Source organism: Lathamus discolor, chromosome 2, assembly GCF_037157495.1.
Source record: "Lathamus discolor isolate bLatDis1 chromosome 2, bLatDis1.hap1, whole genome shotgun sequence".
Classification (NCBI taxonomy): domain Eukaryota; kingdom Metazoa; phylum Chordata; class Aves; order Psittaciformes; family Psittacidae; genus Lathamus; species Lathamus discolor.
Window position 1 is genome coordinate 33,801,036 of NC_088885.1, and position 18,814 is coordinate 33,819,849.

The 18,814-nt window shown below is 43.5% G+C and overlaps 1 protein-coding gene across 9 annotated transcripts in view; it reads right to left on the reverse strand.

Moving 5' to 3' along the window:
* Window positions 1-18,814, reverse strand: part of DYNC1I1 (dynein cytoplasmic 1 intermediate chain 1) — a 242,979-nt gene that overhangs the window by 70,374 nt on the left and 153,791 nt on the right. For all 9 annotated transcript variants that reach the window (XM_065666334.1, XM_065666335.1, XM_065666339.1 and 6 more), the window contains 3 exons: window positions 7,141-7,303; window positions 5,817-5,916; window positions 854-979 (listed from right to left, as the gene is read on the reverse strand). In XM_065666334.1, the coding sequence (XP_065522406.1) occupies window positions 854-979; window positions 5,817-5,916; window positions 7,141-7,303 (389 nt within the window). The remainder of the gene's footprint in view (window positions 1-853; window positions 980-5,816; window positions 5,917-7,140; window positions 7,304-18,814) is intronic.

Below are 18,814 nucleotides of genomic sequence, written 5' to 3' on the forward strand. Positions count from 1 at the left end.
ATTTTACTAATCTCTGATTGTTAAATTCTACTTGCTGAAACTTTTCCATATGGCTTTTTGAATACCACTTCCTGTATTTAATTACCACAAAAGGATATTAATGAAGAGGTTGGAAATTTGGGACAAGCCCTGTTCCACAGTTTGGACAGTTTGATGGAGACAGAGCCAATGAGAAATTGACATTTCTGTCAATACAAGGCTCTGCCACTTCACACACAAAAGCAGCGGCAAAAGAGGAGTAAACAGACCTACAGAAATAAAACACCCACCTATTTTTGAGCTGCCCATAAACCTCTAAAATAGCATGATCATGAAGTATCCCTGAGTCAAGTGAAGCACTGGTTTGATAACCTAGAGGACAGTCACAGAGTAACTGGTGGAGTAGTCCTTGTAACCAAGACCATTTTTATGGTGCTGTTAGTAAGACACATGCCCTGAAATGCAAAGTGTACTTCCCAGTTTTAAAGGCAAAACATGATATTGAGCAGAACCAAAGCAAGGGTAGGCAGCTTGGAGTGCAAAAGGATGCAAGGAAGCTAACGTGGGTGGGAAAGCATATGTTGCTGCCTGGATGAGGAAGTGGTACACCACAGTTACTTCATAAGTGCAAGGGCTTTATAAACTAAATCTCCTAGGGACTGTTTTAAATAGACAAAGAATGACATGCAGCCCTGACAGGCTTTTAGTATTGTTTGAGAAGGCTGGTTGCTTTCTAAAACCATTGGATTGCCACTTGTACTTTTTCCAAAAATGCCAGTTTTTAACCTCAACCCCTTCATATAAACATTGGGAAGATGCACCATGTAGTAAACTGTTTCGTCTAGCATGAAATTAATGGCTTTCTCAGTCTTACCTGACAATGAAAAACATATTCTGGTGTGGTTTTCTTGAACTTCATGTTCCATACCAAGGCTACCCCATCAGGCTCATGTGGAGCATCTTCATTATTGTTATAAGATGCAACCATCAACTCAGGGTACTAGAAAGAAAAACCAAATGAAATAAGCTAGATGATGAAGAATCTATAGAAAATCAGATGAGACAGAAATAATCTACACTAAATGTGCAATATCTGGTTTTAATTACAATACACACTAGTCCAATCATAGTATTCAGCTTCATTTTCGTTTTATATTTTACTTGTCCCTGACATCCTTAAAGCCCCTGTTCCTTGGTTTCTAGCAGTTATTCTCATATACTACAAAGGCAATGTTATTTTCTGCAGGTAATTATCAGAAAAAACATAGAGCAGGATATTCGTAAATATAATGCAAAGCAAAGAGGAAAAATCTGAAAGCTTGAGTAATTCTAATGTATTTACTTAACCATTTCTTTAGGGACAAACCATCGTCTTAATTGATTTTGATAATGAAAAAAAACTATGACCACAGTATTGACTTGCTTTTATTTTGAAATTCACAGTTTTTTTTAGCATTCCTGAAAATTATTCTCTCTCATTTCATTATGCACCCTTCCTTTTCGCTTATGCATAGAATAAACTTGAAAGCTCTTCTTGATGATTCATATAGCAAACAAAACATTTTCTTCACAGAAGCTCAATTTTGCAAGATGCTGAGGTCATCTTGTAAAGCACAGGGTGACCTCAAATTCCACTGACTCAGTAAGATTGATGCAATGAGCACTCTAAAATCAGATCCATATTTTCTTGTACACCCATTATCCACTGTTGTTTAAAAGTAGATATGCAACATGCACATGTACTTGCTCTGTTTATACATATATCTATATAGAATCATAGAACAGGTTGGAGGGGACCTTCAAAGGTCATCTAGTCCAACCCCCATAACACACAATACCATAAATCAAATATTCACATTCTGTTGATAACTTTATATAATTTCAACACACTATTGAGAAGTAACAATTTGCCCACAAAACACAAATAACTTTCTGCCTATGCTATAGCACCCAGTAATCCACTGTCTGTATCTGACACTAGGCACCCCTGCTAGCCTCTGTCCTCTGAATAGTCAAAGTAAGGCAGAGGAGCTTATGGAATTCTTTCCCTCAAAAATTTCTCAATGATCTCTGCAAATCATTGTCACTTTTTTGTCTTTTCCAGGTAAATTCCTGCCAAACCGTTTACCACTTTACATGGGGACAATGCAACTGGTAGATGTAAAAGAAGTGGGACAAAGAAACTGCCAATAGAGCTATTGGGAGCTGTGAATTTGGTCCATAACAGGCATTTGACCAATTATAGCCCCCGTGCCTCCCCCTTATTAGTATTGGGGTTTGAACCTCTCTGCTCTCAAAATCAATTTGGAAGAAATAACATGCGCAGCTCTAACTTTTACCATCAGCAGCTGTTCTTTGCCACTTTGTGCATACTTCCATGGATAATACATCATGGAGCTGATGATTTTACTATTTAAGCTCACCATTCCAAGTGAGCCTGCACCCACATGTGGGAAAACTAGCAATGACATGTGGCTACCATAGCGACTTCTTTCCCGTTCTGAGGCAGCTCTGACTGGGTTGTACCTACAATGCAGCAGACCCAGGTTGCTGGCCCAGCTTGCAAAGGCAGTTTAGCACCCACATCACTTGCACAGGATTTAGAGCATGGAGCAGACCAACCATCTCTTCTCCCTCTTCAAGAACTGAGAGATACCTAAGAGTGGTTTAATGCCACACCTGAGACACCACCTCTCTGGACACAGGCTGTGCTGGCACAGGTTGTGTCAGCCTTCCCCCCACTGCTCTCATCCATCTCACCCACTTCTCTCTCTCATGACAGAGATTACAACCACCTCTGAACAGTGAGCTCAGCTTCTTCCTTGAACCTTTTCATCCTGTGTTGGTGTAGGTCCAAGTAAACAGCATATGCAGCAGGCTTTTGTCAGGGTATCTTGTTTTGGCTGAACAGGTTAGGTACCATTCACGTAAGCTAAAGATACTTTGGCAGGTAGAAGCAACAAGCCCTTCTACCAGAATGACTGCAGCCAGGTAGGGTGTGTGACCAGGTCTGAAGCACAAACTTAGAAACAACTTGGGGTTGGTTCTCGCTCCTGGAAAGTTTAGCAAGCATGTTCTGATTGGCAGCATGTCTGGCCATAAACAAACACTGGCACAAATCTTGCTGGGCTATACGTAGGTTTTGCAATCACAGTTTATGCATCTTACTGTAAATACAGCTTCAAGTTTACGCAGATGCTGGGGTCATACCTTGCTGGGCAACACCATTATGAGGTTTTTTAACTTTAAAGAAAGCAGAGGTAAGAGCAGCACCCTAATGCCATGCTGGTGTTGCATGCCCACTGCTTCACTCAAGCTACTTGCATTTACAGAGTTTCAGTCCTCACCAGGTGCTTAGCTGTCCTGTGAATACAACTGAAAACATGGAAATGGTGCTGTGGGAAGTGGCATTCAAGGCTGCTGCCTTGAGTATCCCTGAGACTGTGGTTTTCTTAGCTTTAGATGAGCTAAGATTACCTCCTCATGGACAGAGCAAGTTGGTCCTGCTCTCTCTGTTTACACTGTACAGTCTTTCCCTTAGATCATTATTGAAGCATCTAAGCCATTTTCCCTTTTCTCTGCAAAAGAATAAGGGGGCTAGTGGGTTAGCTTTAATAGTATGAATGATCCCACAAGTTTGGGACTGTATTTTACATGTGACTGAGAACAGAGTAACTTATCAATGCATCAAGGTCCTTTGTTTGATCAAGCTTCTATCTGACTCCAGGCTGTTTTGCAGCAACAGCTTTATCGCAGACAATTGAGCAATGTGTTCTGCAGTTCCCATGATTATTCAAGTTGTCCTTCAACATATGGGACACTGCCATGTCCTGAAGCATGGGAGAGAAGCGGAGCTAGTGGTTAGGTGAAATACCTCTGTCCAGCTCCAGCTCCTGCCACCTGATACACCTCAAAGCAGGCAAGACAGGAGGCTAATCCCTACTCCCAAACTATCACAGGCTGACATGCGGAAGCCCCACAACATAGAGAAGCTGCCGGGGTGGAGGAGCCCCTGCTGGGGTGCCTCTGAGCTGAGCATGAGGAGTTAACAGAGGGGAAGGCAGGAGGGGCCACCCTGGAACAAAGAGGTGGGAAGCAGAACATGCCTTTGAGCCCCAGGGGCTGAACAATTACATTTGGCAGTGTTCTTCTGAGGCGGCTTTTTTCTTGCTGCCCTGGGAATACAGTAAGAGCTGCCTGTTAGGAAAATATCAGATAAGAATTCCATGTAATTTCCAGCCCCTGAACAAGTGAACAACCTAAGATAAGTGTTTCCTCAGGCTTATATTTGATTTCCGTGGAAATCCATATGTGCTTAAAGGCCACCCACGTCACAGCAATGCATACCTGTTGTTAAGCTGATATTGTGTATGAAAGCAAAGATTTAAATCCTTCATTTCACACATGGGGTGCAAGCTGGATATTACAAGAAGCCTCTCTGCAGCTGACTGTTGTGCACCACACCTGGCCAGACAGCCAGACGTGCCAGTGCCTATCAGCGATGCTTGGTGGGACCCTCCAGCTCCTCTCCTGCCTGCAGCCTGCCATGTCCTGCATGGTCAGCTGCCACCTTACCTGAAAAATACTCAGAGGGATGGAAGCAGCTCTGCTGCCATTTCAAAAGGAAGGAGAGGACGGATGTGAGAGTCACTGCGCTCCTATCCACTGCCTCTCTCCAGCCTGCAACCACCATTTACATACTTAGCCTTGAACACAAACTATGCCCACATGCAGATCTAACTTGGTGCAGAAACTGCAGCTACTTCTAAGGTTAGGCTAAGCAAAGCTTGCTCTTAGCACTGGGCTGAGCTACATCTATAACATCTTTGCTACCCACACCAGGGCACACCTCACGCTGGGTTGGGGACCAACTAGTCAGAATGGCTTGAATTCGCATTTTTCAAGTCTATGCCCTCCTGCATTGTGGACCTCAGAACAGAGTCTCCCTGTTTCCTCCCCAGGGAAACCAGCTGCTTTGCTCCAGGCTGGAACCTAGGAACAGGCTAACAGGGACAAAGCAGAGAGGATGAGGGGTGCTGGAGCAAAACTGGGACCAAATGAATTTGACAGGACCTGTGATGATCTGTGTGTGTGTTTGCTAATCACAGCTCTCCAATGGAATAACTAACTAACCTAGTTTCTGTGCTGTGGTAATGTGGCTGTTATCGGTTTTGGGAAGCTTAAGCAAGTCTATCATTAGTTTTATTTTGCAATATGTCAATGCTTTGCTGTGCACAGAAACTGGATCCATTCCAGGCATACTGCTTTAGTAAGCCCCCTGCCCCCCAGCTGCAGCCTCTTCTTCCATTGCTTAAAGACAGGACCCAGCATTTTTCAAAAGACCTCTTTTCAAGTTGTTCACATAGTTTCAAATTTTGAGATTTAGTATATCAGAAAAATAAATTTTATTCTTACTATTAAATTTTACATTATATATTATTACATATAATTCTCTATTAAATCAATTGCTACATATTTAATAAATTATTTTAATTAGTTTCATTTTAAACCTTTTGTCCTAAAAAAAAAATCCATGTGGTGAAGGAGCGGAGGGGGAGGAAAAGTCAAGACTTCATCTTAGTAGGTTGGTTAACCTATGGTTTTAGTACAATGTCCTGGCTTTGATGCAAAGTAGCATATACAAAATAATGACAGCTTCATTATTGTCCATGGCTCTTCTTTATGGCGAAACACGCATCTGCTCATCGAGGGCCCTGCTGTTAGCTAAAAAATAACATCATACTCTGCAGAACAAAGTGCAAACTGAGGATGGCTGTGTTTTGTTAGGAAGAAGTTGGAAGGGATATGGAAACATGTGTCCCAGCTTCACATCTTACCTGAAGAGACCAATCCATACAGGTGACAACACGATGCTTTGACCAGTGCTCATCATAAAATTGACGGTTAAAGGAAAGGTTGGCTCCTGCTTGAACATCTCTGTGTGAATGCAAACAAAGTGACAGTGTGTGAAGTACCATGGTTCAAATGCTGTGAAAAGCAATGCAAAAGTTTCTGACCACTTCTCAGACCCGTGTCCAGCCTGAGGAAGTCTGTCACCTTGATTTAACTGCTCTCACTGGCTGTCCTGCTGGTAATGAATCTGCACCAAGGAACAGATTCTTCATCTGTTTTACAAAAACACATTTCATAATTTTCCACTGCTTTCCTGACTCTTCTGGATCACCCTGGGCCACCTCTGCCACCTTTGTTTCTTAGAACTGAACCTGGCCCTGGCATTCAGCTCCCCCTTTTCTGTGTCTTCACCTCCAAGCTATAACCAAATCTCTCTTATTTCTGACTCCATAAATCTTAAAGGTACAGCACCTCCTCCCAGCAATGGGGATGGTGGATGCCTTCTGGCATCATTAGGACAGGCTGAAGCTCAGTGCTGATCCACCACTACCACACTGATGCATTTAGCCAGTCCACAGGGGCAATGCTCTACAGTAACCTCCAGTAAGTAACTTCAGTGTGACACAGCTACTGATTTGCCATGAGGCTCAAACAGATACACAGCTGTTGAAACCTAAATACTTCCTCTCCCACTGACAAGTTTTGCTGCTTCTACTCCCCTATCAATTGCTGGATACATAGCCTGTCACCTCTTGTCTAAAGCATTTAGATTGCAAACACTTTGGGGGATCATTATTTTCATCCACACAATGCATAGTATAGTGGGATCCCTTACAGACCTGAGGCAGTAATATAATATAAACAACAGTAATTTGAATTTGTAAAAATACCGTGATATAAGCACACAGATGTACACCACTGGAATGTACGCATACACATGTACATATACATCTGTATACACACATTTATGTATTTTAATTATTTCTTCAGAATTTGAAATTTCATCCCAAAAATGAAACAAAAAAAAAAAAATAATTAAACCCTATGAGTAATATATCAAAGAAAAAAAAAACCACCACAACCCAGGGCAATGAAGCATGAAGCTATTTTACAAAATAATTTTGGTTAACAAAATGACACAGGCCTTCACAAAGAGATCTTTACCTTTTCATAGCTATAAAAATATTTAATTTAGTTTTAAAATTTATGCTTCCTGGCATTGGAATTCTTTTGAGAAAGCTTATTTTACAAAAGAAAAAAACAAAGCAAAAAAAAAAAAACCAACAACCAAAACAACCACAAACTGACCCATCTTTCTCTTCTACACCTCTGCCACTGTAGTCAAAAAAGATGTCTGAATCTTCAGCCAAAGCTCGCTCAATTACACGTATTGTCCGGTCAAAAAATATCAGGAATTCTTCTGAATGGAGAACTTGCTGTTTTTCTTCTTCTGTCAGTTCTCTAGGAGGAGCTTGGAAAATGAAAAGATGTAGTTAAGAGTACGACATTTCACCCCTTTTCCAATGAATCAACATCTTCAGTGGGTTTCTTTTGACATAAAAGTTTGCCGTAGAAATGTCAGGACAAAAATCAAAGCTTTACTCTTAAAAACATGAGTAAGAATTTTTTAGTATAGCTAAACATACTCTTGTACATTCCCAGAATGTAGTATTTACATAGAAGAGATCCCATATCTTATATATTTATTATTCTGAAATGGAAAATACTTAAACCCCCAAATTAAATAAACTCTGCGTTCCTATTTCAGGAAATGGCTGTGACTGACATTTAGGCAATACCTAACTCGAAAAAGCAGAACACTTATGTAACAGGGGACCTGTCAGAGCAGCCAAAGATAAAATAATCTTCTTAACTTATACTACAGTTTTTTGTATTAAAAAGGCTCACATAATCTCTCCCTTTACTTCTTACCATTTCTCCTTGGTGTCACTGATAACTTCTGTCATTGCTTTATAGCTTTTGCAAAGAGAAGAATAACCAGATACCCTCTGAGGCAGCAAAAATGAAAGCAAATGGCCAAACAACAGTCTTTTTAAGGCAGCTTTATTCCTTGCAGAGGAATCCTGACAGCCAGAGCAACAAATGCAACTGAGCTGTGGCCAAAGCTGCCCTGAGAGGGGTAGAAGCCATCTCAGGCACCAGTCAGGATAGGCTGGTCACCTTGTTGCTTCTGTACTCATACACAGATGCTAACCCTTTACTTCCAGACCAATATTTCCAGGATAAACTTTCTTCTGAAAAATACTGTCTTTGCAGGATTCACTAAAGTTATGTCTCCATCAGTTTAATCACCTGTTGGTAAATTTCAACTCAAACATGAGCATCAGAGGGAAAGGAAACTGGGATACTGCCATTCCTACAGTGCAAAATTCTCAATTACACTGTCAGGGTCATATTCATATTGTGGCCAGTGTTGTAATTCAATTATGTCTTTTCCCACATGTACTTTTAAACTATCGTTTTAGTTATATTTCAGAATTACTTGTATTTCAAAAAATGCCATTCGTAGCTTCACAGTTACACCAAACCAATCTTTCAACTAGCTTAAATTCCCAGGATGAAAAGCTCTGTTGACACCATAGGATGATGCCAACAGAGAATTTTGTTCCAAATTCATAATTACGCACAAAAGAACATATAATAGGCAGATTTACTGCAAAATTTCAGAGGCTCATACTTAGAACTTAACTGGTGATCAAAGGTCTCCTGCTTTGGATGGAGGGAGGTTCCTCCTCGGAGAGGTAAGCGAAAACCCTCACAATCCCTTCCTCCCTCCCAGTTGCCCTTGAATAACAGGTACGAGGTCTTGGAAATTCAGGGCCAGGTGAATGGAGATGGTGAGGCAAATCTATCTAGTGAGTCACCAAGGGCTAGTCACTCACCCACATACCTCAGAACTTCCCCAACCAAGAAGAAAAGAAGAGTAATTGTGGTGGGTGACTCCCTTCTGAGGGGAACAGAAGGGCCCATTTGTCGACCGGATCCACCCCACAGGGAGGTCTGCTGCCTGCCTGGGGCTCGGATTAGAGATGTTAAAAAGAAGCTCTCTGAACTGGTGCAGCCGTCTGACTACTACACACTGCTGGTTTTTCAGGTTGGCAGTGACGAAATTATTACGAGGAACGTAAGGGCAATGAAGAGAGACTACAGGGCCCTGGGACGGCTGGTTAAAGGGTCTGGAGCGCAAGTGGTGTTTGCCTCCATACCTGTTGCAAGCGAGGGTGAAGGGATATATAAGAAGACTCTGCAGGTTAATGTATGGCTACGTGACTGGTGCCAAAGGCAGGGGTTTGGGTTTTTCAGTCACGGGCTGCTGTATGGGACACCTGGTTTGCTGGTGACAGGCGGGATACACCAGTCCCAGAGAAGAAAAAGGGTTTTGGGGCAGGAGTTAGCAGGGCTTATTGACAGGGCTTTAAACTAGTTATGAAGGGGGGAGGGGATTTAACTGGGCCTGTTGGGGACAAGCCCAAGAGGAACATGCTAGGGATTGAAGGATGGCGGGCTAAGGAGGACTATCAATCTCTTGTTTCACTTGTGGGAAAGGATAGCTTTTTAGACCCTGTCCCGCAGGGGAAAAAGGGTACTAGGACTGGCTCCCTGAAATGCCTGTACACCAATGCACGCAGCATGGGGAATAAACAGGAGGAGTTAGAAGTCTGTGTGCGGGCTAAAGGTTATGATCTAGTGGCAATTACAGAGACATGGTGGGACAGTTCACATGACTGGAATGTGGTCATGGATGGCTATGTCCTTTTTAGGAAAGATAGGTCAGCAAAGTGAGGTGGTGGAGTTGCTCTTTACGTGAGAGAGCAACTAGAATGTATTGAGTTCTGTCCGGGGTCGGATGAGGAGCAAGTGGAATGTCTGTGGGTACGAATCAAGGGGCTGACTGGCACGGGTGATACAGTTGTGGGGGTCTATTACAGACCTCCTGATCAGGACGAAGGAGTTGATGAGGCTTTCTACAGGCAACTGGAAGTAGCCTCGCGACTACATGCCTTAGTCGTCGTGGGGGACTTTAACTACCCCGATATTTGGTGGAAGACTCACACAGCCAGTCATTCACAGTCTAGGAGGTTTCTCGAGTGCATTGATGATAATTTCTTAATGCAAATGGTGGACGTACCAACTAGGGGAGCAGCGCTGCTAGATTTAGTACTCGCCAACAAGGAGGGTTTGGTCGAAGTGGTGACGGTCAATGGCAGCCTTGGCTGCAGTGACCATGAGATGGTGGAGTTTAGGATCCTGTGTGGGAGGAATAGAATACCTAGCAAAGCCACAGTTCTGGATTTCCGAAGGGCCAACTTTGGCCTCTTCAGTCAACTGCTAAGGGAAGTCTCATGGGAAAGTGTACTAGGCGGTAAAGGGGCTCAAGATAGTTGGTTAGCATTCAAGGACCGCTTCTTCCAAGCTCAGGATCGGAGCGTCCCAATGAGTAGGAAGTCAAGTAAGGGATCTAGGAGACCGGCGTGGTTAAACAAGGAGCTGCTGGGCAAACTCAAGTGGAAAAGGAGAATCTATGGATTATGGAAGGAGGGGCTGGCCACTTGGGAGGAATATAGGACAGTTGTTAGAGGATGTAGGGAGGCAATTAGGACAGCTAAGGCCTCCTTGGAACTCAATCTTGCTAGTCGGGTTAAAGACAATAGAAAGGGCTTCTTCAAATACATAGCAAATAAAACTAAAACAAGAGGCAATATAGGCCCACTGCTGAACGAAGTGGGTACCCTGAAGACAGAGGATATAAAGAAGGCAGAGGTGCTGAATGCCTTCTTTGCCTCTGTCTTTACTCCTGCAGACTCTCCCCGAGGGCCCCGGATTTCTATAGCCCCAGAAGGAGTCAGGACAAAGGAGGAGTTTGCTTTGGTAGATGAGGATTGGGTTAGGGATCAGCTATGCAAACTGGACATCTGTAAATCGATGGGTCTGGATGGAATGCACCCACGGGTGCTGAGGGAGCTGGCGGAGGTCATTGCTAGGCCACTTTCCATCATCTTTGGTAAGTCGTGGGAAACAGGCGAGGTGCCTGAGGATTGGCGGATGGCAAAGGTCACACCAATCTATAAGAAGGGCAAGAAGGAGGACCCGGGTAATTATAGACCGGTCAGCCTTACCTCCATCCCTGGAAAGATGATGGAACAACTTATTCTTGACTCCATCACTAGGCATATCAAGGATGAGGGGGTCATTAAGAACAGCCAACATGGTTTTATGAGGGGGAAGTCATGTATGACCAACCTTATAGCCTTCTATGAGGAAGTGACTAGGTGGAGGGATGATGGTAGAGCAGTAGATGTAGTTTTTCTTGATTTCAGTAAGGCATTTGATACTGTCTCCCACAGCATCCTCACAGATAAGCTAAGGAAGTGTGGGCTTGACGATCAAGTAGTGAGGTGGATCGAGAACTGGTTGAAAGGAAGAAGGCAGAGAGTTGTGGTCAATGGCGCAGAATCTAGCTGGAGGTCTGTGACTAGTGGAGTTCCTCAGGGGTCGGTGCTGGGACTGGTGCTGTTTAATATTTTCATCAATGACCTGGATGAGGGAACTGAGTGCACCCTCAGCAAGTTTGCTGATGACACAAAACTGGGAGGAGTGGCTAACACACCAGAGGACTGTGCTGCCATTCAGCGAGACCTGGACAGGCTGGAGAGTTGGGCGGGGAGAAACTTGATGAAATTTAACAAGGGCAAGTGTAGAGTCTTGCATCTGGGGAAGAACAACCCCATGTACCAGTACAGGTTGGGGGGTGACCTGCTGGAAAGTAGTGAACGGGAAAGGGACCTGGGGGTCCTGGTGGATAGGAGGATGACCATGAGCCAGCAATGTGCTCTTGTGGCCAAGAAGGCAAATGGCATCTTAGGGTGCATTAGAAAGGGAGTGGTTAGTAGGTCAAGAGAGGTTCTCCTCCCCCTCTACTCAGCCTTGGTGAGGCCGCATCTGGAATATTGCGTCCAGTTCTGGGCCCCTCTGTTCAAGAAGGACAGGGAATTGCTTGAAGGAGTCCAGCGCAGAGCCACAAAGATGATTAAGGGAGTGGAACATCTCCCTTATGAGGAGAGGCTGAGGGAGCTGGGTCTCTTTAGCTTGCAAAAGAGGAGACTGAGGGGTGACCTCATCAATGTTTACAAATATGTAAAGGGTAGGTGTCAGGATGATGGAGCTAGGCTTTTTTCAGTGATATCCAGTGATAGGACAAGGGGCAATGGGTGTAAACTGGAACATAGGAAGTTCCACGTTAACATCAGGAAGAACTTCTTTACTGTAAGAGTGACAGAGCACTGGAACAGGTTGCCCAGGGGGGTTGTGGAGTCTCCTACACTGGAGATATTCAAGGCCCGCCTGGACAAGTTCCTGTGTGATGTACTGTAGGTTACCCTGCTCTTGCAGGGGGGTTGGACTAGATGATCTTTTTAGGTCCCTTCCAACCCTTGGGATTCTGTGATTCTGTGATTCTGTGATTCTGCTTTGGCTTTACACTACAGATTTGAGGTGTTTGCTTCTGAAAAGTCTCCCTAGGCCATATTGGGTTAAACCACCAGCAGCCAGAAAAGATAATTCAGCACAGTGCCTCAGAGAACACCCAGTATACATCAAAGTTTAACTCCCAGCCCTGTCATACATATCTTAATGTTTAATTAAACAACAAGTGACACAGGTTAAAGTTGCAGTTCAGAATTATTTTCCAGTTGCTGTGCCGCACCACACAGCTTCCTTCAGCTATCAGGGAGATGTAGCCCTTGCTGTCCATCTGATTCTCTCATGGTTCACACTAGATTCGTGAGCTCTCATGCCCAAGTATGACACCACCACCAGCTGCAGGGGCAAGGATGGACTGAAAGTGCAACAGCAGGCAGCAGTAGTGACATGGTCAGCATTACTGCAGTACTCGGCTCACTAATTTTCCGTGTACTTGCTTTCTGAGCACACCCTGTGGCTGGGAGAGGCTGTTATCATCATGCTTAGGTTTGCCTCAACTGGTCAGAGCATTAGCTCTGGAAGACAAAATCTCTGCATTACACCTCAGCTAAATATAGAGGGCAAGAAAAATGCAAAAGGTGAAGGAGCAATTTGGCCCTTGGGAGACAAAGCAGCTAAAAAGTTAGAAACTTTAGCCTTTGATGATCTCCTATAGCCTTGGCCCTAAGCCCCCTCCCACCAGGTTAGTGGTCCCTGTGGAGCTCCACACATCTAGAGAATACCGACATCCCCCTGCATGGTTGCCACTGAATAGCTGAGCAACAATTACCAGGCAGGAGCACAATTTGCCTCTAAGAAGTGCTTTAGACAGAAGCAATGCATGTGAAAAAAAAGAATGACAAGCAAAAAGTACAGGTTGACCTATTACAGCGTCCACTGCTGCATAGTAATTGGCACTAGGGGAACTCATCTGGCAAGGAAGCCTGTAATGAGGCAATATCCCACTGTCACCACTAAAGCATTGCTTTCCGAGAATCAAAGACAGCAAGCACGACAATGCAGCAAAGCAGCATAAACGGGGAGAAAATAGCTGCAAAAGCAACTGGAAAACTAATTTTAAACTGCTCCAAATGGTAAAAATAACTTTCTAAATCAAATCCTCTCTACAGCTTGGAAATACAAATCTATTACTTGGCCATTTGCTGACTATAAGTGGCAAAGAAAATACAAACAAAAATCAATAGAAAGGGAAAAGGCAAAAAATAAACAGCCTGGGAGCTGTGGAGTGTTCACGAGCAGTGGAGACGCACATGACTGCAGTTCTACCTCAGCAAAATCGCCCTTGCAGTCACCAATGATCTGTGGGAGGCCAGCAGTCTATTAAACCATCAGGAACACCTTGGCTAAAGTTTGTAGGGCATAAATCAGCTTACCTCATTCATCTGACTGACACACCAGATGCCCCCTGGCGATATTAAGCTTCATATTTTAACCTTATTTTCTTCTTTCATTCGGCTGCCTCTGAAGTTTTATTTGAGGCAATCTTTTCTTACAAGAATGTTAACATCATTATTTTTTTGCAGTGTAAAACATTGCTGTAACTACTGCAAATACATGAAATATAAGCAAAAAACACCAAACAGACAGGCTTGTTTCAAATATGAAGATTTTCTAACCATGTATCTTTCAGAACCACTTCTACTTTCCCCTTGCTCTTTTTCACTTTCCGTCCATTACCTCAAATAAAACAAAAAGAAACTATGCAATTTTCTGTGATTTATTTTCCCCTCTCTGGAAGCTTACAGTTACTTTGATCTCAGCTTTCAAGAGACACAGGCTCTCTTCAAGGAAAACTCCGAGAAACGTAAGTAGCTGATCAAAGTATTTTTTGTCTTGTTTTGTCACAGAGACCTGTGCAATGTGACAATACCTTCAGAAATTCCCCGTAAGAACACAGCATTTGCCTTCAAGTATCTGCTCTCCCTGGCGTAAACCGCAAACAAACCACATCTAACCTTCCATGTCTAACAAAGCCTACTGTGATGCTTAGCTAGTGCTAAAAGTTACATGCTTATTGCCTGGAGTGCAATGAAAGCTCCTGCAAAGGAAGACCCATACTTTGCGTTTGTTTCTATACCATAGCTTTGTAAAGAACTATTGTGCCCGTGTCTTGCTTTCCACCCAGAAGAGCTGAGCCCACCTGTGACCCTGCACAGCTGACAGCAGGAGGACCCATGGAGCAGTCACCAGATTATGCTCAACAGGGTCACTGGGCTTGTCCATGAACCTACTGAAACATCAATGGGATTGTGTACCCACAAGCAGAGTGCTGTCTAGGTGGCTCTGGGGTTATCAGGTCAACAACATCCATCAAATAAGCCCTGTACTCATGTTAACGTACAATACTGTACAAAAAAAAAAAGGAATTTACATTTAAAATTAAAACATTGTGCAGTTATGTATACATGGAGGACACTGCAGGGGAGGAAAATGCAAGGTATACCTTTAATGAAAGACATTGTACACTTGTGCGTGAACAAAAAGGTCTAAAATATGTAACAAAAATTGGATGTGACATGAAAACAACTTATTCATTCAACACTTACTTATGAAAAATAGCAGCATTTATTTCACATGATTTAACAAGATCCTCCACAATACCGTATTTCCCATCAAGTCCTTTGTCCACACATTTCTTTGGACAACAGGAAAAATAAATTATAAACATTTCCTTGGATCTTGAGGAACTAAGATAAAAAATGCTGCAGACTTGTTCTTGTCTAGCAGAGGCAGGTTTGTAGTAAACATAAAAAGTTGTGATAACAGCCCAGAATAAATTTCACAAATATGTAAATACTAGGATCCGAGTCTTCACCCAAGAGAGGCAAAAAGATATAAAAAAAAAAAAAATCAAGAAAAAAACCCTGAAAAAGGACCCATATTTAAATAAGTATAATAGAATACTAAAGCTATTCTCCCAGAACCTCAGCAAGCGTGAAAACCTGACAAGAGAAATGAATTCCATTAGAGGCAAAAAAAAAAAACTGAAAAAAGGGAATTAAATCATAGAATAATCATAGAATAGTTAGGGTTGGAAAGGACCTCAAGATCCTCTAGTTCCAACCCCCCTGCCATGGACAGGGACACCTCACACTAAACCATCTCACCCAAGGCTTCATCCAACCTGGCCTTGAACACTGCCAGGGATGGAGCACTCACAACCTCCCTGGGCAACTGATTCCAGTGCCTCACCACTCTAACAGGAAAGAATTTCCTCCTTTTATCCAATTTAAAAGGAGTAAGTGAATGAAAGAAAGGCTGAACTAATAAAAACAGTAAAGCAGGAAGCAGCCTTGTTATGAGCCCAGAGAGACAGAAGGAGATTAGTAAAACCATTTTAAAAGCTGCACTATTTCTTTCAGTGCATACTTAAAGCCATGTAAACTTTAGACGTGCTGATGACCAAGAACGGTAGAAACGTACAGCATGAAAACCGCAAGGTGCTAAGTGGCTCTCAGCAGCTTTTAGTCCTTGCCTCCTGATAGCCTGTGATCCTCTTCTTTCTGTTGTGCTTCTCACTTCCATGTCAGGCTTGATATATGCCATATCCTGGCTCAAATGTGCCATATCATGGTTTGATATATGTCATATCATCGTTGTGTTGAGTTTCAAATGCAAGCCCCAACATGGCATAATTGCTGAAGATATAAAGGGGAGGTTTCAAGGTGCATTTGGGGATTTGTTGGTTCTGGAGTAGCAGGGTCCAAAGCCTTAAATTTGAATCTATGACAGGCAGGGTTGCTCCTTTGATTGTGCTTCTCCAAGGCCTGTGCTGAGCACCATCCCTGAGAATACCTGAGCCGGGCTGCCAGGATGGGTCAACACACCCAAACTCACTATGGTGTTGGTTGCAGTTAAACTGTGGAGTTACAGGCTATTACAAACCGCAGTGCAACCTGTCCTGCTTCCCTGATACTGATGCCTGCACTGTTGAGAGCTAAACCATCTCTCCCAGCCTGCTGTGTGGTCATCCAAGGCCCATGCACAGGGCCAGGGTAAGACTGGGGCAGAGCAGGTCTTTGAAGCTACAGATCCCAGCTTATTCCCCATCACAGCCTTTCATGCAAGTTTCTGTGGATACATCCATGGCTTCAGATAAAGAAGGTTGAGGCCCACTTTCAAGACCCAGCCTGTCCCTCTGTTCATGTGGTTTCTACTGACACAAAGAGGCACCTTAGGTGGAGCTCCAGAGCTCTCTGGTGGTGGAAAGCCCCAACCCACTTGATGCCACAGTTTGGGACCAGTCTCTTGTTTACATGGTCAGGAGAGGCAGAGCCCAGCCCAGTTTACCAGCAGGTATCCCACGCTTGGCTCTTCCAAGAATGATGGGGAGACTGTGCACCTGAGACATGGGCGATACAGGCAGCCCCATGGAATAAACACAAGAAGCTCCCAAGGCTTCATATGCTTCAACTGGTCAACAAGCCAGGTCTTCACCTCCTACTGCAGAAACACTCTGGGGGCTCCAGCTGTTCCTCTGCCCTTAGCACCTCCATGGCATTGAAGTGCTGCAAGAGGTTTTGTGCCAGACAGGCTGCCCTACTACAGGTGCACTGTGTGCCTTAGGGTGATGCTGAGACAGCTCCAGAACCAGGACCAGACAAAGAGCCATGACTGCCAAATAATACCACCAAACCCCACAGAGCAACTCTGGGGTGTGTGAGGGCAAGACAAGGAAATTAAGCATGCAATAAATGTCTGTAGAATTAAATTGGACTACTTATAAACCACAGAGGGGGGAAAAAATCACATTTCCTCTTAAAATACCATTATAAAAATAGACCACTCCCGCCCTGTTGGCTTGGGGAGAGGGAGACGGAACAGACTGGATCCAACCTTTATTTTTCGTCCTGACCTATTTTCGAGTTACATTCATGAAAACATTGTCTGCCTTTCTCTCCCTGCACTTCCCTCTCCCATGAGTTTTTTTTTCTTACACTCCTATAACTCAAAAAAGGCCACTCTGACTTCTTTTTAATCTGTTAAAAAATGTGCTCCCTGAGCTAAAACCAAATTTCAGCCCAGAGCAAATTTTTACGGTTGGGTTATAAATCCCTGAAAAACAGGATTCATAATGGAAGTGCTGACACAGCCTTAACTACTATATAGCAGTGTGAATGGCGCCACTATAATATCTATTAGAGATTCTTCAAAAAGTTTGCAAAATATTGTCTTGCCTTGCAGAGAAAAAGAAGCCAGAGTACTTAATGCCAACATAAACATGCTTTTAACCCATTATGTGCTAATTTGCAGAAAAGCTATTAATTCTGAGTGCAGCACAGTGCAGCACCAACAGGAAATGTTCTAAACTCCTGTTTGACTTGTAACGTGGCTTTAATCACTTCCATGAAACACAAACGATGGCTACAAACTCTGAATGTTGCTCAGAACATGAGAAGGGTGATTACAACAGAGAAGAAAATGGGATTTTATTGGCAATGGGGCTAAAGCCAACAGGGAGAGAAAGACACCAAAAGCTAAAAAATGGGACTCTGTTCCCTGTCAATTTGGGGACAAATGCTTCATTTGATTTCACAGCATTTAATGCCGGTCATCAGCATGCCACTATTTTAACCAGCAAAACACATACTGCAGGTGAAGTTCACTTTCTATCAGGTAACAAGCATGTCGTCTTCTTCCTTGAACCAAGTAAAGTGTTAGTACCTCACAAAGCCAATTCTGCTAAAACAAGCTGTGCCTTGCTGTTTCAGCCTGCAGTTTGTGTGTCTGAGACTAGTGCTAGTTTAGCCTAGCTGATCTGCTGTTCCTGGGGGTCTGCTAAGCAGAGAAGGGGAACATGGCCCTGGGACTAAAACACAACAAAGAAATAAAAGATGTTGGCAGTGGTGCTTGCTCAGCAACATACATAAAAGGCTAACTTGAAAGCACACAAAAAAAAGTGAAGTAAATCAGTTCAGGAATGTGCTTAGATTTTCTTCTTCTTCTCTTTGTGCAGGAGTTTGTGCTTTCTCCCAGGGTATGAGTGCTAGCTTTACTCTTATGGGGAAGTAAATGGGGATGGGATCAGCTCTAAGCTGAATACTAGAGGGACATTCAGCAACTCAGGACACTGCTTACACACTGGCTGCAGTGGTAGTGGGTTTTTTGTTTCTACTGTTGTCATCAGTAGAAGAAATAACGTGCTAGGTCCAGTGGCTGCTAGAGCATGCAAGCTGGCCCCACAATTTTGGGGAGGAAAGGTAATTTTCAGGGAAAAGTAAGTTTTTCTCTGTTGCCATGTTTCTTCATAGAATCATAGAATGTTTGGGTTGGAAGGTCATGTCTTCGGTTCTGCTTTTGCAGACTCTTGTGTTATTCCTCTTCCTGCTGTGACCACTGTTCATGCTCTCCCCTCTTCCCATGGCAGTGGTGGCTGGGGGCAGTGGGAGAAACAGAAGGATAAGAAGCAGGAGGAGTGAGTTCCTCCCTTGTGTTTCTACAAGGACATAAAGAGCAATGGACACTGCACTGGGTGATTTCT